General features: G+C 46.9%; 2 protein-coding genes across 7 annotated transcripts in view; one reads left to right on the forward strand and one right to left on the reverse strand.

Annotated features, from left to right (window-relative positions):
• The window catches only part of GTF3C1 (general transcription factor IIIC subunit 1), a 72,517-nt gene extending 53,203 nt beyond the window's left edge, over positions 1 to 19,314 (reverse strand). The window contains exons 1-6 of the mRNA XM_032604117.1: positions 19,094 to 19,314; positions 16,919 to 17,128; positions 13,849 to 14,025; positions 12,958 to 13,101; positions 11,170 to 11,266; positions 6,285 to 6,408 (exon numbers count right to left, since the gene is read on the reverse strand). Coding sequence (XP_032460008.1) covers positions 6,285 to 6,408; positions 11,170 to 11,266; positions 12,958 to 13,101; positions 13,849 to 14,025; positions 16,919 to 17,128; positions 19,094 to 19,314 — 973 coding nt within the window. The remainder of the gene's footprint in view (positions 1 to 6,284; positions 6,409 to 11,169; positions 11,267 to 12,957; positions 13,102 to 13,848; positions 14,026 to 16,918; positions 17,129 to 19,093) is intronic.
• A 224-nt stretch (positions 19,315 to 19,538) lies between these two features.
• Positions 19,539 to 24,189, forward strand: part of KIAA0556 (KIAA0556 ortholog) — a 201,184-nt gene continuing 196,533 nt past the window's right edge. For 2 of the 6 annotated variants that reach the window (XM_032604979.1, XM_032604982.1), the window contains exon 1: positions 19,539 to 19,602. In XM_032604979.1, the coding sequence (XP_032460870.1) occupies positions 19,596 to 19,602 (7 nt within the window). In that variant the 5' untranslated portion in view covers positions 19,539 to 19,595. Of the gene's footprint in view, positions 19,603 to 20,518; positions 20,585 to 24,189 lie in introns of those variants that run through there. The other 4 variants (XM_032604984.1, XM_032604980.1, XM_032604978.1 and 1 more) reach the window with 4 other exon arrangements.

A 24,189-nucleotide genomic window follows, 5' to 3' on the forward strand; every position in this document is an offset into this window, starting at 1 on the left:
TTCTGCCATTTTAATGATCCTAAGTTAGTTTGCTGTACCCTGTTGTGTTTGTTGGATTTGGTTTTCATTTTTTATTGCAATTTTAACAGCTTCATTGAGATATCATTCATATGCCACACGATTCACCTGTTTAAACTATACAAGTCAGTGGTCTTCTAGCATATTCACAGGTATGTGCACCCATCACAGGTCAGTTCTAGAACATTTTCGTCACCTCAAACCCTTTAGCTATCACCCCTCTGTGCCTCCAGCCCAGCCCTAAGCACTCACTAATCTACTGTCCTATTCTGGACTCACCCCTAAATGGAATCCCATAGCCATGGCCTTTTGTGATTGGTTTCTTTCTCCACTGAATGATCATGGCACCCTGGCTGAAAAGTCAGTTGACCACAGATGTGTGGGTTTATTTCTGGACTCTCAATTCTATTCCATCAGTCTCTAATTCTATCCCTGTGCCAGTACCATGCTGTCTGGATTACTGTTGCTTTGTAGTAAGTTTTGAAATTACAATGTGTGAGCCCTCTTACTGGATTCTTCTTTTTCAGGATTGTTTTAGCTTTCTACATACCCTCTAATTCCATATGAATTTTAGAATGAGTTTATCGATTTCCACAAAGAAGTCAGCTGGGATTCTTACAGGAATTGCGTGGAATCTGAAGATCAGTTTGGGGAGTACTGACATCTTAACAACGTTGTCTTCTGACCTGTGAACAGGGGATATTTTCCCACATACTTAGATCTTAAGTTTCTGTCAATATTTTGTAGTTTTCAGAGTATATGCTTTGTACTTGTTTTGTTAAATTTATTCCTAAGTATTTTATTCTTTTTGATACTATTGTGAACAGAACTGTTTTCTTAATTTCATTTTTGGACTGTTCATTACAAGGGTAAAGAAATAGAACTGATTTTTGTATATTGATCTTGTCCTGCAATCCTGTTGAACTTGTTTTTTATTTTTGAAAAGTCACAGGGCAGCAGCTTGGGGGAAGAGTCCACACCATAAACAGGGAGGTATAGACACTAGAACTACCCCATCCTCTTTACAGCTGGACTCACCTTGCCACTGAACCGGGAAACCCGCTAAATGCCTGTCTCAGTCATTAGCCCCAGGGAGTCCAACTTCTGTCAATTGCTTTCGACTGTGATCCTTTTCCGAGGGATTACAAAGTTAACTTCTATTTCTCTTCCCTTCTGTTCTCAGCACAACTTAATAAAACAGAACGACTGCTAAACACTTGAATAAAATAATCCAAATTTGCAAAACACATCAGTTCAGGTGACTGTTTTCGTTACCAAGATACTTTTGCCATTTGCAAAACAGATCACTGCAGCTTTCTGTAACACATTTGAAATATGCTGAAATCCAAACTCTTTGTTTATATCCTTTTAGAAACACTCATATATATCCAGGCGCACCTGTAAATTTACATGAAGCAATACACCATCTTTATTTAAGTCTTGTCTACTCCGTAACAGCTTGGAGGGAAGGTTTTATGTCAATTTTGCAAACTGGGAAGACACAGCTCAAGGCAAGGAAAGACTAAAAAGCTGTGCATTCATCCCTTGTCTCCTGCTCCAGGAAAGTCACTGGAGGGGCACCTAACTAAATTAAATTGGCTAAACGTTTACTTAGCACCTACTCTGCTTCCAGCAGACAATGCACAGACATTAAGGACAGAAAGTATGTGAGGGGTGCGGCCACCACCCTCAAGGGAAAAAGTCACACAGATAAATAGCTGAGACACAGCATGGCAGGCCTGTCCTGAGAGGTGGTGACAAGACCATGCGGGGATGAGATGAGCCTCCCGAACAGTCAGAAACGGGCTCACTGCGCGTGTGCGTGGCAATCTAAACACGCCGACTGTCATCTCAACGTCTTGGGTATTTGCCCTCTTAACCTCACCACTGACATCCTTAGTACCCAGTCTGAGGCGTGCTGATCCTTCTTCCCAGCACTGGGCCTCCAGAAAACTAGGACCACGCATGGTGTGATGAGGACACACCTTCAAGGGTTAGGCAGACGACATACCCAGACTGAGGCCAGCTGCGGGTTAAACAGCAGCTGAATGAATGGGGAAGGTGAATGCGGAAGGTGGGTGCCCTCAACAGAGGGTGGCACACCTCTCTGCCTCACCAATTGCTATTAAAGAAATGCAGTTCAGTGTTGCCTAGTTTTATTTCTACAGAAAAGTTGAAAGGCTGACTTTGTAGGTGAAATTTCTGATTTTTAAATGCCATCAACTACAATTAAAACAAGCACCATGAGGCCAACAAAATACACTGCCAGATGTGGCCTAAAGGCCCTGCTCTGTGTACACTGTCACCTGTAAGCTCCACGACACTCTGGAAAGATATATTATTCCAGATAATCCCGATGAGGAAACTGAGGCAGAGAGAGGTCAAAACTTGCTGAAGGACTCCCCAACAGGAAATGACGGGACAAGAATTCTAACCCAGGCTGTCTTACATCAAAAGTCCATTCAGGTGTGACAGTGTCAAGGGGCTAGTTTGAATTTCCAAGGACCTCAAGCCATGGAGAAGCCCAGCAAAAAAAGTTACTTAAGGCTATTTCTTTCTTAATTTCTCTTTACTCTAAAAAAATTACTCATCTGCTTATTTTTAATGCCTTTCTTTCAATAGGCCAGGAAATAAAAATGCTTATTAGACCCACAGGTCATGATATTTTAAGCCTTCAGATAATCATATTTCCAAGTCAAATGTTAGGTGGGAATCCCCAGCACACCTCTCAGTTCCTGAAGCCTTTTCTTCCCTGCTGCAGGACCCAGCGGAACTTCCTGGTTTCCTGTCTACTTAAAGGCTGATGCTCCCCACCCGTTCCCCTGAGGAACTCCAGTCATTCAACCAGTCACACATCTACTCAGCACTTAAGACACTCAAAGATGAAGTCTGCTCTTGGGGGGCTTTCCTACCTCCAGGGGCTCCTGCCTTTTATACACCTGTTGTGTGGTAGTATCTGTGTGCTACCATCTCCTCCACAAGACTTAGACACAGGGAAGTCAGACAGGGTGGGCAGTGATTCCATTAACTAAATGAGGAAGTAAAGGAAGAGACACAGCTCCCTCAGACTGGCAGCTCGGTCACTCAGCAAGCATACCACCTCCCTCCTGCAGGCACCAAGCCAAGTGTTGGGGATGCCGTGGTCTGTCTTCATCCAGCAAACATTCTCTGGAGCTGTTAGTGGGGCCAGCCTCCACAGGTTACTTGCTATGCCCACATAGTCAAGCACACAGGCCTTAAGTTTTTTAAAATCACACACCTTTTAGTTTTACCTGGCGTTAATTACTTTTTTCCATTTGCTTGGTTTTCTCTGTACCCATATCGAATTCACACTCAGACTCTTTGCTAGCATACAAATTTCCCTTCACACATTCACAGGCACTAAGCAACTGATCCTTTGCATGGACTTCAGTCCCCCACCCACCCCGCGTCTGTCATCATGATCTCCCTTCATCATCTCTCCAGGGTTTCCATTGTCCCCCCTCTTCCTGGGCCCCATGCTTTCCTGTCTCTTGGTTTAGCCTGTTATTTGATGGTGTACATCCTCCTGTGGCTTCCTAAAAGGGAACTTGGGAGATCAGAGATGAATTGTTTCCAATCCGCATGTACGAAAATGTGTGAGGTCCTTATCCTCACACCTCATTGACTGGAAGATTCCAGGGTGAAAGTCCATCCCATCCAGAAAGTTGACGGTGTTGCTCCAAGCTCTCTAGCTTCCGTTACTACTGGGAAGTCTGATGTCTCCTCTCTGGAGGCTCTTCAAGCCCCAGACTTCTGAAGTCTCAGGCTGTTGGATCCTGGTGTGGGTTTCTTTATGTTCATCATGCTAGACATCTGCTAGGTCTTTTGATCTAGAACTTAACATCCTTCAGATCTGGGAAAATTCCGTGCCATTTCCCGTCATCTTCTCCTTTCTACTCCCCTGCACACACACTCCCTCCCCTTACTGTGAACTTGAACTCCTACTGTGTGGACATTGGATCTTTTAGACTCAGCTTCTTATTTTCAACTTAAAACTCTCCTATTTCCATCCCTTTTGAGTTTCTGTTCTTTACAGGAGATTTTCTCAACTTTATCTCACTATCTTTCCTTCCACCAAATCTTTTATTGCAATAGTCATATTTCTTTTATTTCCAAGAGCTCTTTTTTATTTTCTGCATGTCTCTCCTTTATAGCCTCTTGCTCTGGTTTCATGATGCAGTATCTTCCTTCTCTCCTTTCCTTTTCTTCTGCTCCTCATTTTGGTTCCATTTCCTAAGTTAGTTTCTCTTACATTCATGTTAGAGTTCTCAAATGCTTGGTGAAAAGTTAAAATGCTGGGGATTCCCTGGTGGCGCAGTGGTTGAGAGTCCGCCTGCCGATGCAGGGGACACGGGTTCGTGCCCTGGTGCAGGAGGATCTCACATGCCGTGGAGCGGCTGGGCCCACGGGCCATGGCCGCTGAGCCTGCGTGTCCGGAGCCTGTGCTCCGCAACGGGAGAGGCCACAACAGTGAGAGGACCGCGTACAGCAAAAAAAAAAAAAAAAAAGTTAAAATGCTTCATTAAGATACTGCTGTACATCAAAAGTCCTGTGTTTTGCAGGGTCAGGAAGAGAAAGGGAGAGGCTGCCATTGTGTGGGCTTCCATGAAGGGTGAGCAGGCAGAGGCTGGCTATTTTGCTAGGAATCCCCTAAATTTCAGGATCTAGAAGACTTTTCTCTCGGACTGGTCAGTTTCTGCAGAAAAGAAGTCTCCAGCCTCTGGCTTTAGGGACTGTAAGCCCGGCTGCCAGCGTTTTAGGAGCCACGGGGGAAAGGCAGTGAAGACTCCTACCTCACTGTGTATAGAGATTATCTCATACCGCCTGTTATCAGTACTGCACCCTGTCCCCAGCTGCATCTCATGTCTGAGTCTCAAAAGCCTCCAGTGCATCTTCTCTTGAGGTTAAGTCCAAGGAATGAGGAATCACTGGAGGTACTAATGAGGAAAGACTGCTAAGTCACAAAGTCCAGACCTCTGTCTTTGTGGGAAAGGGCCTGTTACCTGGCTATGCCAAGTAGGGGAGGGGACCTTGGGGGTGCAATGGCTCTTCACAGACTATAAACCAATCCTCTTGTCTCTAGCCCCATCCAAACTGGTGCTTTCAGAGGTCCCCGGTTTATTTCAGGTTTGAGGTGTCCACTCTTGGCTACTGCCCCACACAAGCATTCAGCTTTCCCAGTCTGCTCGGTCAGTTACCGTTTGTACATCCGCCTCTGAGCACAAAAATGTAGACAACTCTCCCTGCTGTCACTTCCTGTCCTATTCTCTTTGTACTTGCAGGTTTACTCCTTTTATAGCCTATCATCACTAGGAAGGAGTTGGAAGAGTGCAGAAAACCGCCATCTATTCCTTCTGTCATCTTTTACTGAAAGCTCTGACCCTAAGATTTTTAAACAACTCTGGTTCATCAGGAGGAGTTAAACAGCATGGGATAAAAATCAAGAACTGAGAAAAATAAAGGACTAAGGAAGGTTTTTAAAGTTTCATAGTCTATTGTCCCTAGTTTAACTTGCTTAGGAAGTTCAAATCCCACCTCCACCACTTCCTGACTGCTTAACCTCATATAAGTTACTTAGCATCTCTTAATTTTAATCTTACCTGTAAAATGGTAATAATACCACCTACTTTGCAGGGCTAGAAAATGCAATCATGCAACGCACAGATCAGGTACTTAAAAAATACTGGCTTAGCATAAGAAAGAAAAGATAAATTTCGGTTTCTGGACACCAGGAATGGGAGATGTTGGAGGGACATCCATATAGAGATGTTTGCTGGGAGTCAGAATGGGTTTCATTCAGCAAACGTTTCCCAAGCGCTTTTTATATAGAAGGTCCTGGGCCAGGCGCTGAGGAATAGAGTGGAAAAAATAACATGAGGGGCTTCCCTGGTGGCGCAGTGGTTGACAGTCCGCCTGCCGATGCAGGGGATGCGGGTTCGTGCCCCGGTCCGGGAGGATCCCACATGCCGCGGAGCGGCTGGGCCCGTGAGCCATGGCCGCTGAGCCTGCGCGTCCGGAGCCTGTGCTCCGCAACGGGAGAGGCCACGGCAGTGAGAGGCCCGCGTACCGAAAAAAAAAAAAAAATTTTAAAATAAAAAAAAAAAAAAAAAAAAAAAAAAAAAAAAAAAATAACATGAAATCATCCTACCTCAGGGCAGAACATGGTAAGAGGGACAGGCTGGCACTTAGAGGGGAGAAGTGAAAACTGTCCGTGCAGCCCAGGCAGGAGCCGAGCCTGCCTTTACCTTTCTTGGTCTTGCAAGGTCCACGTTCAGGGTGGATCTCTTGTAAGGGAAGAGGCACCACCTTGGCCAGCCCCGCATTCAGCATGTACTGGTACAGGCGCTTAAATGTCCTCTCGCACAGCCCCTGCAAAATTGAAACGCTGCTATTAGGTGGAGCAAGGTGTTTGAAACTATTGGAGGGTCATGTACACGAACAAGCGGGGACCTGAGTTAACTAATGATCTTGAATGAGGAATCACTGGAGGCACTAATGAGAAAATACTGCCAAGCTACCTTGTCCAGGGAACAAAACGCGTCTGCAGCAGCATATAAACCATCCATTTGATTATGAGTGGGGAAGAGATTCCCCCACTGAAAGGGGTGAGAATGAGGCAGATGGGGGCAGCACTAGAAGGTTTTCACTGTATACCGTTTCATCTTGTTTTGGTTTTTTTAAACAAGTAAGTGTATTATTAATTATTAATAGATATATACATACATACACACACCTCTCTCACAGGCAGTAGAAAAGAAAAAATTAAATTTAAGACCTTTAAAAAAATTTAGTGTATCTGTGAAGTTACAACAAAATGAGGATGAGTACCTCCACCCCGTCACTCACATTTCTGCAAGGAGGCAACACAACCAAAATGACCCAAAGCGTTCGTAACTGTCGAGGTTACCAACGAGCAGCCTCCAGTGCAGGCCGTGTTTTTTCATCTACAAGTTTTCTTTGAAAAAGGTAATTTACGGGGCTTCCCTGGTGGCGCAGTGGTTGAGAGTCTGCCTGCCGATGAAGGGGACGCGGGATCGTGCCCTGGCCCGGGAAGATCCCACATGCCGTGGAGCGGCTGGGCCCGTGAGCCATGGCCACTGAGCCTGTACGTCCGGAGCCTGTGCTCCACAACGGGAGAGACCACAACAGTGAGAGGCCCGTGTACCTCAAAAAAAAAAAAGTAACTTACTTGCCAACATTGAAAAGTGAGAGAGTTCATTTTAAAAAAACCAGACTCTGGCTTCTCTTGAAAAACAGGATCTGGCAACAAATCCTAGGCCTGCGGTTCCTCCCAGCATCAGCCAGAGGGAGGTGAGGACCAGCTGCTCCCTCCAGACAGGCACGCCCAACCCGGACGCCCTGGCCTTCTCTGCCCATCAGACCCCTTACATGGTGAGGCCGAAGGTCAGTTCCTGTTTACCACCATTTTTGTGCTGCTTTTCTCTCATGATAGTTAAGAGGAAAGTTGAATAATTCTTGAATCCACTGATATAAAAAAAATTTTTTTTTTTTTTTTTTGCCCACGCCACGGGGCTTGCAGGATCTCAGTTCCCCAACCAGGGATTGAACCCGGGCCACAGCAGGGAAAGCGCTGAATCCTAACCACTAAACCACCAGGGAACTCCCTCAAAAATTTATTTTACACTTGGCCTGTTTCACTAATCCATACCACCCTCCTGCCACTACTAGCGTTTGATTTTGCCACCACAGGAAGAGCCAGGCAGGTTACCACCTGAACAGCAGGAGGCACTCGCGACTAAGAGTGGTGCATGGCACCTCCCAGGTTTCCTCTTTACACTCTGGGGCAGAGACAGGCAGCATGTGTCTGAGGGCTGCTGCCACCACCCACGTACGTGTGATCACCTCTCGGAGGAGCTAGTATGCTAACTGCTGGGCAGAACATACTGTTATCAAAGAAATACAGACAACTCACATACGGCTCACTTAACCCGCTGGCTGGTAAATGGCACCTCTTGTTAATCCATCCGTGCCCCCAGCGTCATGGAAAGACCTTATGGAAACGCATCCATCGAACCCTAGCCCTCAACATATGGCCCTGAGCCCTGGACCATCCTATGGGGGGTTGCCATCGAGGACTCACATAATCTGCCCAGAGGATGAAGGATGACATAGTCCTTCCCTTACGGGGGGCCTACCGTTGAGGACTCGCACAACCTGCCCAGTTAAAGAAAGTGGCCTTCCCCACTCCCCGCAAAAGACAGCATCCATATTCACGGCGTCCACCTCATCCAGAGGTTAATTATTCACTAAATCCTGCTCAGCCTTCTCTGACCCCTATTTCCAGCTGCTGACTAAACATCACCAAGTCAAAGTCCGAGAAGATCTTCATACTCAATAAATCCTAAAATCAAATTTGTCATGTGCCTCAATCTCAGGCAAACTCACTCCTCTTCCTGAACTCTGTACTTTCATTGCGCACTCATTCAACAAATCTGGGCTCAGCGTCTCCGTGGGCCAGGCCATCCTCATGGTGGGGGGTTGGCAGGCACGATCCCTGCCCTCAGGTACCCGCCCTCCAGCTCTGGTCCACCCCAGGGAGGGGTTGCCACTCAAGCTAGACAACAGACTCCTTCTCCTTCGTTGCTCCCCACACCCGACACCCACACCCTGGCTTCAGTCACTCACCAAGTCCTGCTAGTGCCACCCCCCAAATATCACCAACAATTCAAGGCGTCACCCACCCTACCTGAGGCCACAGCACCCACCTCTCCGCCCTGCCTCCAATCCCCTCCCCATCCATCAGTTCATCTCCCCAACACTCAAACTGCAGTTCACCAGGCTAAAGGCTGAAACCCAAGTCCTCAGCCTGGCACTTGAGACCTTCTTTATCTGGCTCCAACTTTCCTTTCCAGCCACGTCTCTTACTACTCTCGCCGGGCACGCTGCCGCCTGGCTGCCCCCTGTGTCACTGCCAGCCTCGGAAACACCCCATCACCTCCCACAGCTCCACGCCTTTGCTCCAGCCCGTCTCCTCCGCCTGAAAGATGGTCTCTCCTCTGCCGGACGATGCTGACTTCATCTTCAAAGCCCAGCTCAACTGGAACTGGCTCTACAGAGCTTTTCCCATCTCTCCTTTCACGCAACTCAAACACATCCTTCCAAGGAGCAGTCCGGCCTGAGTGTGTGTTCACACGTCAGTCAGCCCCTCCAATTAGACTGCTCTGCGGCAGCGTAAGACTGTCATCCTCGTTCATTTTTGCCATGGTGGTGCGAACCACAGTTCTGACTCCAAATAGATACTCACTAAAGTATTTGTTGAATGAATAAATAAATAGTGTCCTCTATCAGTTAAATCTTGTCACTTAGATCGTCCACAGCTTGACCTGAGATGCTCAGTTTCTCTACCCTTGAGTGACTCAGCAGGGCAGAGGGTTTCGATCTTCAGTGTCTGCATGGGCTGGACGAACAATATAAAGAACAAAGCGGGCAGATGTTTCTTTGCGCTTGTAGGAGTTTCCTTCATCTTGACTAGGGCCTCTCAGGAAGAGGCCTTATCAGTGGACCTTTTATTCCCCACTTTTGACAGACGCTCAGATACTGAGAAATATTTCTCTCCTCCTGAACAGCAGCGCTCACAGAGTGACAAATGGCACTGCCTGCGTATCTGAGAGGTGACAGGAGGGAAGGGGCCTGGGGTGGGCAGCCAGCACACAGCCAGCTCCAGATAACTGCTATCACAAGAGACCATGGGCCCAGGCTGGCCAGAGCCTCTGATATTTCCAGGGAAGCCGGTAACCTAGATTTTGAGGCAAAATCTCAATTTTTAAAAGATGCTAGGTCAAAGTTCTTTGTAACAATGTGCAGGCTGAATCCGACCCACAAGCTTTGGTTTATAACCTCTGCTTTAAAGAGACTTGGGCATAGAGTGCATTTAGCAGGAGGGGCGAGAGCCCTTCCCTCAGCGCAGTGAAATCAGAGACCAGAGCCCCCTGGGGGCAGCACAAGGTGAGGAGCAAGAAGGATCAACCTGGAGCCTACAACCTGGAGTCTACAACCTGGCGTCTACAACCAGACTCCAAGCCATGCTCCTTTGGGGACTAATTACTATCACCCCCAAATCTTGACTTCAAATCCTACTGTTTCACCTACAGGGCAGTTGTACTTTCCTCCCGTTTCCAGTGATGGCTCTTTCCTAACTTCTACAGAGGACGGCTCAAATCAGACTGGAAGCAGCATCACCCCTGTGCTTTCTTCCTCCCACTCTCACTTCATTACTGCCTCTGTTCCTGGACCCAAAGATGAAGCAGGTTCATAAGTGCTTTTCTCCCTGTGTTGTCTCTCCTCCTTCTCAGTAGTCACTCTGTTATTTGAGCATAAAACCACTGGGAACAAAATGACAAACTTGATTATGAAAGTAAATCTAAATGCTCAGATTCACCATTCCACAGAAACTTTTATAGCAGGACTTGGCGCAAATCCCCGGGAAAACTGGAGGCCACCCAAGAGCAGGAAGGACTTAAAGACTGACCCCTTTTTCATTCTGTAAAGCAAAGTTCTGCTTGTTTCATGGCTACGTTAACAGAGAAGAGCCAATTCTGACTCCATGTTGTTGTTTCTTTGACTTTAACCTTTGCTTTACGTTGCTTTTGTTATTATAATCATACATAATGACCTGCCTCAGGGAACTCTGCCCCTCTGCCTGAAAGTTGAACTAAAGTGCCTTTGTTCAGCTCACAGGGAGACAATCTGACCCTGCTCACCTGTGAATCGCTGCACAAAAGAAATTAACATATCCCCTCCCTGATGCTGGCCAAGTCAGGCAAAACTAATGGCCATCTTACTTTACTTCCTCACCTCCTACCCCGCTCTGTTCTACAAAAAAAATTGGCATCCAGACCCGGATAGGATGGTTTGTGGGGACCCCAGTCCGCATCTTCTCGGTCTGCCGACTTTCCGAATAAAGTCATTATCCCTTTGCCTCAACACCTCGTCTCCCGATTTACTGGCCTGTTGTGCGGCGGGCAGAACGGGCTTGGACTCGGTAACAGCTAGGGATGGTCAAGCCCACGACAGGGTTTTCAACTGCGGTGCACTGAAATCTACACTTGACAATGCTCCCCACTGCGTTACAAACGGATCCAGCCTCCCACACAGGCAGGGGCGGCTCACCAGTTCCTCCCTCAGCTTTCCCAGTGTCTCTGTCCGGTTACTCCGTGTGCTCAGCACAGCCGAGAGCTTCTCCATAAGGATGTCGTATTTGCTCCTCCTGTGAGAAATATAAAACACTTCATTTTTTTCCAGACCTACTGCTAAAGACTGCCTGTTTTTTTAAAGATGACAAGATTTAAATGACAACACATCAAACTACAGAACCTTGTGGTCTTAGGTCTCAGAGAACATCCAGCCCAACTCCTTGTCCCTTACAGCTGGAAACAGTGGGGCTCTGAGTGGTTCAGTCTCACGGCCAAGGTCATCGAACTAGTGGCAGTGTACAGACTAGCCTCCGCGGCTAAAACTGTCATGAAATGATTCTTTAAAATGCCTTACATCTTTTGATCATACTGATAAATGGAGTACTGCCAGCCGTATCAGTAAACAAAGGATGTCACAGTCATTAGTAATTGCAGCCCTCCAAAGTGAGCCAGTGAGCCCTGAGGGAACTCAGGAAAGAATACCTGCCATCTAGCAGCCATCAGACTGCGGCCACTCCCCATGGTGGGCCCAGAGGAAACTCAGGATGCGAAAACACAGGATACTGGCCCCATATATATATGTAATAGCTGAGGTGCATATCAAAGGAATGATTTCAGTAAGCCCAGACTCTTGCACCTTGCCATACACAGAAATGTGGAAAATTCCTTAACTTGGTTTTCTTTAACAATTATCTTTTGACGTTCAGATTACCTGCCCTGGGCTTGAAGTCCTAAAAATTCCCACCGAATAAAACATTTAGATTGTGATTATTTTTTGAGTTGACAATACCTTAAAGTTTAGGAAGCACCAACATATTTCCTTATAAATCACTTGGTAAGAAAGGATAGGGATTATTTCATAAAGAAGTTAATCTTTTCTAAAATGCAGGCACAAAATGTGAACCCAGGTCTTCTTCCTGGAAATACAGTGCCCTCTGCAGTAATCAGGACACCTCTCTGATTCTGAAGCCCTGGTTTCTATCTCTCACTTCGCTGGCATGACTGACTTTCCCTTCCTTTGCATTTTTATTGTGAAGTGGATGTCATAATAAATGCTTACAAGCTAATGGACGCCAAAGGAAGCTATTAAAGGAGCCAAGGGCTACCCCAGCTGTGTGTGGGTGGGGGGGTGTTGGAGGAGGAGCAGAGAGGAAGGTATTGTCACGCAGCTGGGGAAGGTGAACTTGGCTTTAACTGCCCACAGGTTTAGCAGCAGGGAGGGCATATGTATATATGGGATCCAGAGACGCCCACTTCATTTTTACTGCCTTTCAATGAATGAAAGAATAGATGAAGGCACAGATATTCACTGCGTATGAACTAGTACCAAGTTTTGTCATGGCCATTCTACAGAAGAGGAAACAGTGGTTCAGAGGTCAAGTGATGGTGCCCAAATCAGGAGCAAAGACTTGAATACAGATCTTGACTTAGTCCATTGTTCTCTCTTCTACCCACAGAACCCTGTCACCATAACAAATCAAATTTGACTTATTTACTTTTATTTTTACACTCCCAAATTTCACCAAAATGTTAACAGTTCCTATTGCTGGGCTGTGGGGTGATAGGCATTTTTTGCCCTTCTTTTCTATATAATTTCCGGATTTTCTAAATAAGCAACACTTATTCTCATAATCCAAAATAGTTGGTAAACATCTTTTTTTTAAAGCTAGTCATATTCTGATTTGGCCTCTAGGATTTTTTAAAGGTATAATACACATGGCTGAAAGACAGAGGTAAGGGAGCATTCTGGTGTCTCACACTGTACCTGTCCATGTGAAACCGATTCAGGAGGAGGAGAATCGAGTGCTGCTGGGCTCCGGTGGGTAATCGGATCACATGTGACTGCATCGTAATGAGCCCATTTTTGTTCAAAATTTTCCTATGATAGTGGAGCTTCCCAGCATCAACCCTGGAGGAGAGGAAGAGAGTGGGCGGTCATTTTGCCTTGTTGGTTGCTTTCACCCCACAGTGTGGAGGACATGAACACCAGAGACACACACCTCCTATCCAGCCAACCTGAGAGAACAGTCGCTATGTGACAATGGCCTTGGAAAGAACAGCCGTGCCTCAGCCTAAGGCACACCCCAGACCCCCAAGAGAGGTGGATGGGGAGATGGGGGTAAAGGAGAGGGGAAATGGAGTGGGAAAGGATGGCTGGCGCAGGAGACAGTAAGGGTTATATTAGCAAGGAGCTAATCAGACGTGGGTCTCTAATCATATAGCGGCCAATAACTAGGGTTGCCATGCATTCTGGCTCGCCAGGTGGTCTCAGTTTATGCCCATTGCCTTGGTGTCCCTTCTGGTCAGCTCCACCTTCCACTCTCAAAATGTCTGGTTTGGACAATAAATTCTATGGTCACCCCAGGGTCTTTCTCTCTTTCTTTTCTTTTTTTCTTTTTTCAGCTACAACATGAGGCATGCAGGATCTTAGTTCCCCAGGCCAGGGATCAAACCCATGCCACCCTGCAATGGAAAGGCAGAGTCTAAACCACTGGACTGCCAGGGAGTCCCCTTTTTTTGGTCTTTTTCCCAGGGTCTCTTCAATGAGAAAGCATCGTGCTTCCAATCACCATGGATGTGGGGACTGCCCAGGTGGCAGGGCCCAATGATCAGGGAGCCCCAGCATTTACAGCAGAGAAGCAAAGCATCCCCTCACTTGAAAGCAGTGCTGTGGAGGTCTCGTTGGAGCTCCCCTTGCCACCGGGACCGGCCTAATCGCTCCAAAATGCAGTAGGAGAAGTCGGGGAGCTTCAGGTCGGGGTCACCCTCCAAGCCGATCAAGGCCCGGTACCGCATGTCTTGGGAAGCAACAATGATCAGTTTCTTCCGCCACCTGCAAATCAGAAGCCACCGCAGGAAGAAATAACTGTAATTGATTTTTAAGAAAATCGAAATATGAAAAAGCAGAACCTTAGTGAACCATCATTTCCTGCTTCTTCTTGGAGGTTCACAATCCCCTAGTTAAGGAGGTTTCCATCCTAGAACCACAGAGTGTTCAGGGGGAACAGAGCCAGTCTCACCAGTTCCTTGCTCAGAGCCCTCCCCGTCCGGCCAGGGCCCTCAGGCCATACCCCCGACTCCCAACCAGGGCCTGGCCCATCCTACACACCCCCACGGCCCTGCCCTGCGTCCACAACAGCCCCGCTGGTCCTCTGCCCAGCTGCTCTGCCCTCACGTCTTCAGGCCACTGATTCTCATCATTCAGGCCACTGCTCAGATACCAACACCTCAGGTCTTCCTGAAAATGCTAACCAGAGCCTATCCCCCACCTCTGACCATTTCCAGACTCTGCCCAGCTGCTCTGCCCTCACGTCTTCAGGCCACTGATTCTCATCATTCAGGCCACTGCTCAGATACCAACACCTCAGGTCTTCCTGAAAATGCTAACCAGAGCCTATCCCCCACCTCTGACCATTTCCAGACTCTTCACAGCACCTGGCACTCTCAGAAATGGCCGCTTTTTGGGGCACACATTTCTGCAATAAGCGCCCTAAGAGGGGGCAGGTTGTCATCAGGGTCCCCAAGACATCCCCAGGCCTAGAATGGTTCTGGTGCACAGCAGGGTCTCTGTAAATGTCTAATAAGTGAACAAACTCGCCTACTGAGCTGGATGGGTAAAACAAACTTCAGAATCAAAAACAGTGCCCTGTGTCATCAGTGGACCTGCAGTCTGTTGGAGACCAGACTTGGGACAAATCATTAGTTCCTCCTACTGTCTTGGCGTGTGAAAAATAATGCCCGAAAAAGAGGCCAAGAACACTTCCCAGCCAGGTGCTTCGAGATGTCGCAGCTGGGAAAACTGACTTCTCTGGCTGAGGTCTAACAGTCTACGGCGCTGAAGATGGAGACTCCACCCTGGCGCCTTACCTGCTGACTTAAATGGCCATCTTGGGCAGATTGTCTCAGGTCCTAGCCCTGCCAGAGATCCCACAAGGGTGGGCTGGCAGAGAAGCTATCCCCACTCACTCCTTGGCATCGAGACGCACCAGTTGGAGGAGCTCCCTCTCCCAGGGGAATGAGTCACCAAGGGTCCATATTAGAGCCCAAGGGCTCCCAACCTCTCCCACCTATAGCCACCATCTACTGCTCCCAGCCTGTGGTTTACAGATGCCTGATCGCAAGGCCTGTCTTCAGTCACATCGCTCAGTCTGACAGTTCCTCCTCTTGGCCCCCCCTTGCCGCCCAATATACCAGATGACTTCATTGCTCCCACTGAAGAGGCAAAAAGGAAAAAGAGGAGGAACTGCCCATTGCCATGTCTACATTTTCATTTAACTGCAGCTTCTTTCATGTTGCCTGTGACCCATAATTAGTCTTCTGCATAGTCACAGGGTCTGTATGGTCCATCTTCAAAAAAGAATGTTAGGCTGTGAATACACGTGACGGACAGAAAGTCTACTTTTCTGTGTCTGTGTGTCACAAACATAGGACCTGTGTTCTCTGTCTCGAAACAGGCTCATTATGTTAAATTGGAAGAGGTCAGTTGAGAAAAGTTTGAAAACAGGAGAGCTGATTTGCTGCTTTAAGAATGTGTTCAGGGTGGTTTACTCCTGTCCTATCAGAACTCCAACATCTCCCAGTAGCTGACTCTAGGACTCCGGCCCGAGGCCCACTCTGCTGACCCTGGTCATCACATAGGTTATCCAACACTGATGAAGTGCCACGCAAGGTACCGGAGATGCCAAGATAAATAAAAATGGCATCTGCCTTCACGGAGCTCAGAGTCTACTGAAGAGAAAGACAAGAAAATGAACACTTACTCTGGGATTCAATAACTGTGGTCAAGGTCATGGAATGACATGTGTGAGGAGCCCCAGTTCAGGCCTATGTGTGTGAAGAGAGCGTGTGTGCAGTCACCAGGGAGAGCTCTTCCTGAGCTAGCAGGAAGCCGGGTGGGGGAGGGTCAGCAAGCAGAAGCTGCAAAGCTCCAGAGCCAGAGGAGGGGAGGGGAGGTCAAGAGGAAGAAGGAGTGAGTATAGCTGTTTCTTCCAAGAAGCATGGCTGCAGCAACGGAATCACAGCTACGGGGGATCCAAGGCCAAGAGGTCTTGTTTTAAGATGAACGCGCCATGGTAATGGGCTGACGAGAAAGTACTGGTCAACAGGCAAAAAGCTGCAAATAAAGGAGAAAGAGGAGCTAGCTGACAGAGGTTGGAAAGAGCACGAGGTACGGGGGAAACGGAGGAAGAGAAGCATCCAGATGACAGCCCGAGGCAGGGCCAGGCTTCCTGTCTCCCCTGAGGTGAGGGAGGGGGAGAGAAAGCCGGGCAAACCTGCAAGCTGAGGAAGAAGGTGGCAACTAGGAGAGTTCACACTGGAAGCTTCTCCCTGTTCCGTCAGGTAGGAAGGGAGGTAGGGATGGGGCGAGGGGCTTGAGACAGCCTGGGAAATTGGGAACCTGACTGAAGACTCACAAAAGTACGGCTGGGCAGCAGAGGACGCAGCCTGGACAAGAGAGCGAAAGGCACCAATCCAAATGACAGCTGCCTGCCCTGCCCAAAGGGCCAGGCGGCCTGAGGACACAAAGGGAAAAGAAAGGCAGTGCCCCACCCCCGCCCCCAGCAAAACTAGCCCCAAGAGGAGGGGAGTGGTAAAGGACTGGCTTGGGGCAGGGCGGACGCACTCTGATGGGCACGAGGGCGGCACGCCAGTTGTGGCGCTCTGACCACACCCCCAACTTAAAGCAGGAAGATGCCCACAAGTTTCCCATGATGCAAATCAGTTACCTGCCAAAGGCTTCCACCATCGTACAGCGGGGCTGTAACGTCTTGGTCCTTATGTCACTGGTGATGTTTTTCCTCTCCTTAAAGTACTGGCATGAGCCCTGGATGCCATCTTTATTCTCCAAGATCATATGAATGGGGTAGACATCCTCCAAAGGGACTGGGTCCCTCCTGGACTCCAAAATGCCAGTTTCCAAATCAATTTCTTCATACCTAAGGGGGAGATCACAGATATCAAACCACAGCTCAGCCTCAGAAATAACCCGTTTGGCGTGTTCTTCTGACAACCTCTGGCAGAGATCGGACAGAGGAAGTGCGATCACCTGGTTGCACCCGTCTTCCAAACGCAGGTCATCTTAACAAGCAGCGTCCCTGCCTCTCTATCCCAGACAAGAGACTTTTCTAGGAGTCTCTGAATCCACCCTGGAACGCTGAATGCTGAAACCTGAACCACCTTCCTGGTCCAAGTCATGGCCTTTTGTTTTCCCCCCAATCCAGTGCCTGGTCTCCAAACCATCAAGTTTGGACTTAATGAATCAAGGCTTCCCTACTTTAAGATGTTACCTTTCCACATCTTTTTAGTTATCCCTCTTGTACTTCCATCCATTTTTATGGTTTCAATTATCACTTGCATATTAACAATTCTCACCATCAAATCCTCAGTCTTGTTTTTCCCCCAAACACTAATCCTGCCTTCAACTGTCTATGCCTCAGATCTGATGAGATCAAAACTAAAGTTATGGGCTTCCCTGGTGGCGCAGTGGTTGAGAGTCCGCCTGCCGATGCAGGGGACACGGGTTCGTGCCCCGGTCCGGGAGGATCCCACATGCCGCGGAGCGGCTGGGCCCATGAGCCATGGCCGCTGAGCCTGCGCGTCCCGAGCCTGTGCTCCGCAACGGGAGAGGCCACAACAGTGAGAGGCCAGCGTACCGCAAAAAAAACAAAACAAAACAGAACAAAAAACAAAAAAAAAGTTATGACTGCCACTCCCCACCTACAATAAAGTCCCTCCTTCCCCTCCTTGGTACCACTTTCTCCCAGTCTGGGTTCAGATTCTGGGTTGATGACCCTCTCTGCGTCTCAATTTTCTCTTCAGGAAAATGGGGATAAGAATATCCAGTTCCTAAAGTTGTTGTAAAACTTAAATAACTTGCTATACGTAAGGATCTTGGCACAGTTCCTGCTTACAATAAGCATATTTGTAAATTTGAACTATTATTCCTCACTCACTATCTCCAGTTCTACACTTCAACCCAACTTAACGTACTTCTCTTCCTTTAGAATACTCTGCCAACTGGCTACCTAAATCCAACCTTTAAGTCTTGTTTTAGACAGTATTACCTCTGGGAACCTCTCCCGACCCTCACTATATGGCTTAAGAGCACAGACTTGGGAGACAGACGGCCTGGGTTGAGTCAACACTGTCACTTACAATATCCATAACTTTGGACAGGTTACTTAATCTCTACCACTCAGTTTCCTTCTCTGCAAAATGGGGAAGATAACTGGGAATTCCCTGGCAGTCCAGTGGTGAGGACTCGGTGCTGAATGGGGAACTGAGATCCCGCAAGCCCTGTGGCACAGCCAAAAAAAGAAAAAAATGGGAAAGATAAGAGCACCTTCCTCATAGCGTCACTGTGAGAATGAAGTGGGTTGTCTCCTGAAACTCCAGGAACAAGATCTTAGAATAGTACGAGGCCATAACGAGCACTAAATAAATGTTAGCTATCATTATTGTTCTTGTTGTTGCTAAGCTGGCCGACGTGAAGACTCTAGTTGCCTTAGGCTCTCTAATCCAGCACTGAATGAATGCTGTTCTGTGGAACTCAACTGTCTCCAGTCTTGAACTGAACAGCCTTCCTGCTCCAATCCCAAGCTCCACTTCGGAGGAAATACTCTGAAACACAAAGCATATCCTCCCAGTCTTGCTCACCAGCACCCCAAACACACACGAACATAATGGAACATCACCAGGTGACCCCCCCCAACTCCATCATACGCCTGGGTCCTGCCAGGCCTGAGAGACCCCAAATCTGCCTTTCTCTGCGCCTCCATCAGACTCCGGGTCTTTCTTCCGCTCCACTTCTTTTTCTCCCTTCCCGTAAGAACCTGGCCCTCTCGCAGCTCCATCAGACCCGGGTCTCTGCCCCCGCCCGCCCGCAGAGCCAGGCCGCTGACCGGTCTTGGAGCTGGAGATCTGGTCTCTCCCGAGGCTCCTCGTAGAAGCTGATGCCCGGGTGCGTGGCAAGGGCCCGCCACAGAAACTCCTGCGTGTAGGGCTCCAGAGGCAGCGGGAAGGGCGGCACTCGCGTCTCCAGACGGCTCCAAAGCGCGGGAAGACACAAGCCATCAAGCCCCTCCAGGGCCACCTCGTCCAACAACGACTCCAGTGCGTCCATTGCTACTTCAGTTGGCAGCAACCGGGACGCCTGCGCACCACGCCGCCAAAGGCCCTCGTTCAGAGCGCCTGCGCACAAAGACTGGCAGCCAGGGAGGCGGGGCGGATCCGGGGACCGGAGGAGGAGTTCCAGAGCATGGTCGTGCTGTCACTCCCTTTGGGGGAGGGTTCATTCCGTAAAACTCCATTGCCATTGGTCCGGAACCCCGCAGTAACCAGGGGAACTGCAAACAGTGTAGAGGCCGCTTCCGGTTCGAGCACCCGGAACCGCCGCCTCTAGGGATGGACGGTGAGTGCCCGTGGGCCCCCCCGGGAGGTCGGGCAGTTACTCTCCCATCCCTCCTGAGGGCCCCCCCGACCCGGGCAGAGCCCTAGGCCACAGACCCCTGGACCACCACTGCCTGACCCAACGTGGTCTCCGTCTGAGGGAAAGGGAGCCTTAGTGGTCCGGGATGGGAAGAGGAGGCTGGGGGGAGTGGTCAGTGATTTGGTCACTATGCTGCTTGTGGTTGTGTTGGAACCCCGTACTGGGCAGGGCATCAGAGTAAAGGTTGTCGACTGAAAAATTATTCACAACCTAAAAGTTGAGAGTTATGTTTCATTTGGTGGGAGTTTTTATAACTTCAACCCCGCTAGGCAGCATCTCAAGTAATCCTGAGAGAACTGCTCAGAGGAGGCAAGTTGGGGGAGCCCGGATATATAGGAGTTTTGCAACAAAGGGCAGGTAGTGTGAACGTCAAAAGATTATTGTTAATTAAAGAAAACCAGATATCCCAAGTTAAGGAATTTAGCGCTTTTCTGTGTATGGGAAGATGCAAGAGTCTGAACGTCGAAAGATTATTGTTAATTAAAGAAAACCAGATATCCCAAGTTAAGGCATTTAGCGCTTTTCTATGTATGGGAAGATGCAAGAGGCTGGGCTCTCAGAAATCATTCCTTTGATATGCACCTCAGCTATTTGGGTTCAGTATGTAGGGAGTGGCCGCAGTCTGATGGGTGCTAGATGGCAGGTATTCTTTCCTTCCTGAGTTCCCTCAGGGCTCACCGGCTCCGGTTCGTGGGCTGCAATTGCTGAGGACTGTGACATCCTTTGTTTACTGACGTGGCAGGAAATATTCCGTTTGTCAGGGTTTAGGGTGGGAAAGACAAATAGAGGTGGGGGGTGGGGTTCTTGTGTGTCCTGGGGCGTGGAACTGTGGAATACGGGAGTTGGTATGGAAGTAAGCATCGTCATGGGAATGCAGTCTTCAGCTACTGGGAGATGGGACTTGGTAAGGGGGATGCGGGGGAGACTCTTTCTGTGCTTTGATATTAATGATACTGTTCGGTGCCCGGAACTCTAAATGTTGTCAAGCAGCTCGATAAACTTCATAACAGTCTTTTGAGGTCAGTGTTATCCCAGTTTACAAATGAGGACACTGAGGCTCAGAGAAGTGAAGTATCTTTTGCCCCAAATCAAAGTCGTCAAGTGACAGAGTGAGTAAGGAACCCGGACACTGTCTCTGGAGCTGAATTAGGGAGTTTGAGATTTGGAAGGGATTTTAGAAGCCCTTCATTCCAGAAGTTGCAAATGCAGATATTTGCAGGGGCAGGTCTGGTGGGCTGGATTGGGCTGTGATTAAAAGTCAATTTCTTTTCTGATTAAAAGTCAATTTCTTTTCTGAAAGGGAAGCTTCTCACTCAGCTCCAACCAGTTAGTTTCCTGGGGTGCTTCTCAAAATGCCACAATGGCCAATCAGTCTGAAGGCCAGATGCAGCCTGTGGGCCATCATTTAGGGATCCCCATAAGAATCAGAGAATTCTATGATTCTAAAAATAGGCTACCCTGATATCTCATTTTATAAATGGGAAGAGTCGGCCAGAATCCACATAATTTTTCTCATTATACCACCATCCCTAACTTCTGGGAAATGTTGTTCCTTTGTGATATCTGCTTAACACAGTGTGGAAAAAATTTTTAATTGAACAATCTGTTACGTGCTTAAAAGACATCTTTGCCCTTTGTACTTCTGAGGTAGTATAAAATGGCATTCACCAGTTTGCCCAGTGGAAAGGTCAATGTAATGTTGCTGTAGAACAGCAGTACTCAGATCTTAATGGTCTCAGGATGCCTTTATGCTCTTAGCTCAAGAGAGCTTTGTGTGTATTGTATCTATGATATTTACCATATCAGAAATTAAAGCCAAGAAAATCTTGAGACATATATCAACTCATTTAAAAGCAATAATATATGCATTACTTCTGAACATAAATAATACTTTTTATTGAAAAGTGGCTATGTTTCCCACCAGAAAGGTTAGTAGGAAGCATGATATTGTTTTAGAGTTTCTTAAATCTCTTTAATATCTGGTTTAATAGGAAATAGCTAGACTCGTTTCTGCTCCAGCAACCAAACTGTTGTGTTGTTATTTTGGCTGATATATTTGAAGAAAATAGGGCCTCACACAGACATTTTTTTGGGGAACAGGGAGTATTTTAATTCTTTTCAGATAGCTGTAAACATTCTTCTTTGACAGTATTCTGAAACTTAGCAAGTGGTAATTTCTCAAAGGTTAGTCACAATGTGGCATCTGAAACCATATTGGTGAACTTTTGTTTGTACTGTGTTACATTAAAGCCCATTGGTCTATCTCACCCTTTGATTGCATAGTTTACCCATGTATGATTCCGTAACATTAGGCATTTGGAAAGTTCACTGAGTTATGCAGATCTTCTAAATGTTGACATTGGAAATACAACATTAAATGGCATGTCATTACACAATATCAAAAAAATCACATTCCTTAGTATCCCTTTTTAAAAAAAAAAAGAGTTTAAGTACTGGGAAGCTATTAAACTCAAAGTACTGGAAACAAGTTTCCTACTTGTTTTCACTTGAAAGCTTGAATTTTATCATTGGCAACAAATACCATCAGTTGTTTCCTTGAAGTGACATGCTCACTTTTGTATTTAAGAAAATGTCTGCCAGATACTCAAGTCTGAATAACTATAGTTTGTCTACTAGTTGTTCATTCAAGTAAACATGACATTTGATACAATATGTGGCTACTTCAGCTGGCAACTTAAACACACAAGTGTTTTGTAGGATCAACTGTTGTACTTTGGCTTGTAGCAGAAGTGCTTTATGTGTACTTTGCATTTTTTCACACAGGATATTTAAAAGATGTGTTCTCATGGGTTCAGGTTTAATAAAATTAATTTTTATTTAATTTTCATCAGGACATTCTTAAGTGAAAATGTTTTTTTGTTTGTTTTATCGTCAGCACATGGCACTAAAGAGTATAATGACTACTGATACAGTTTGGTGCCGCTGCCTTGTAGCCAGTCAAGCTATCAGCAGTTTTACCTACTGTTGCTTTTGCATCATCAGTGCAAATACCAACACAATGAAACAGTCTTCGAATTATGATGAAGATAATACTTGTCCTTGGGAACCCCTCTTCCTCCCAGGATCTGTGGAACACACTTTGAGAAACATTGCTGTAGACCATTTTCAAGAAGTCTGTTCAGTCAGTTCTGTTATCATCTCAGTGCTCCTGAGCATTATGGCCCAGTGGAGGAATTTGTCCATTTTCAGATTGGTTACAAAAAGGAAAAATTTGTTCTAAGAAAGTGTTTGCCCTAAGATTAGATTTAGCATTCAAAGGATCCCTTTTTCCTTTGCAATTTTTAAAACTTTGATCTCTGCACAATTTTCCAGGCATATATCTATTGGGTAAAGTGAGGCATACCGTGATGAATTTTGATTCTAGCCAACTAGATAGATAAGCCAAGTCCAGCCTTGTTAGAAAGATGTTTACTTCCTAAACCCACAAAAGCTTAAATGTCTGCTAAGTATCCCCAAACTGGATTGTAGTTTGGTTTATTCCTCCTGTCCTAGTCAGCATAGCTTTTCACAACATTTTTTCTGGCCCATTGGGTTTGACTTGGCAGGGTCTATCTGGCTCTGCGATGCAGCGTGGTGTAATATTCATAGGTTTTGCAGACCACATAGCCCTGGATTTGAATCCCAGGGGTGTACTCTGACCTCTTTGAGACTCAGTTTTCCTGTCAATAAAGTGGAGATGATGATGAAGCTTACCTTGTTTTGTGTGCCCATCCGTTGGTGAATCTATTATTGTGAATTCCATGAGACAATGCATGAATGCACTTAACACCAAGTCTGGCGTATAAAAAGCACACGTATGTGGTAGCTGATGCTGTCATTACCTGCCAATGTGCAGACTTCTTCTGCATTCCTGACAGAAGAGGAAGGAGGGGACATGGTGAAGCTCTCTAACAAATCATAATCTTTGCAATTAGCTCACTCTTTGTTTAAAAGAAAACCCAGTGTTTGACATGGTTTATTTACATGAAAGTAAATTGGCAATGTGTGAGTCTCCTGCCTATGTTTATTTACATGAAAGTAAATTGGCAATGTGTGAGTCTCCTGCCTATGTAAATGTTCACCTTTATGTCAAAGTTGAATTTCCCCCATTGCTTTTAAAATATGAGATGGCCGAGAAAAAAAAAATTCTACTCAGCTTTCCAAGAACATAATAATTAGACAAAAGTTCAGCACATGGAGATAATTAGAAAGGATTTTAAAGCCAGGCGTTTGCTTTGGTTCCCCCCAGAGCAAGTATTCAATGTCTCCCCTGTTTATACTGTTCATTTGCCTAGCAGACTTTCTCAAAGAATTAATAATGCCAAGATGAAATTTAGCCTAGCTTGTCTAAATAATCCCAAACTGCAAAATGGGTGACGGTTGAATTAGTTAGGTGTTGCTGAAAGTCCAGTCACCTTGTCTGATCATTTCTGTTCTTGTGTTGTGTTTACCTGGGCTCCTGGTGATTTGTCTGTTTCTCTTCCTACTCAAAATAAACCAAGCAAAAAA

Source organism: Phocoena sinus, chromosome 15, assembly GCF_008692025.1.
Source record: "Phocoena sinus isolate mPhoSin1 chromosome 15, mPhoSin1.pri, whole genome shotgun sequence".
In the NCBI taxonomy this organism is placed as follows: Eukaryota; Metazoa; Chordata; class Mammalia; order Artiodactyla; family Phocoenidae; genus Phocoena; species Phocoena sinus.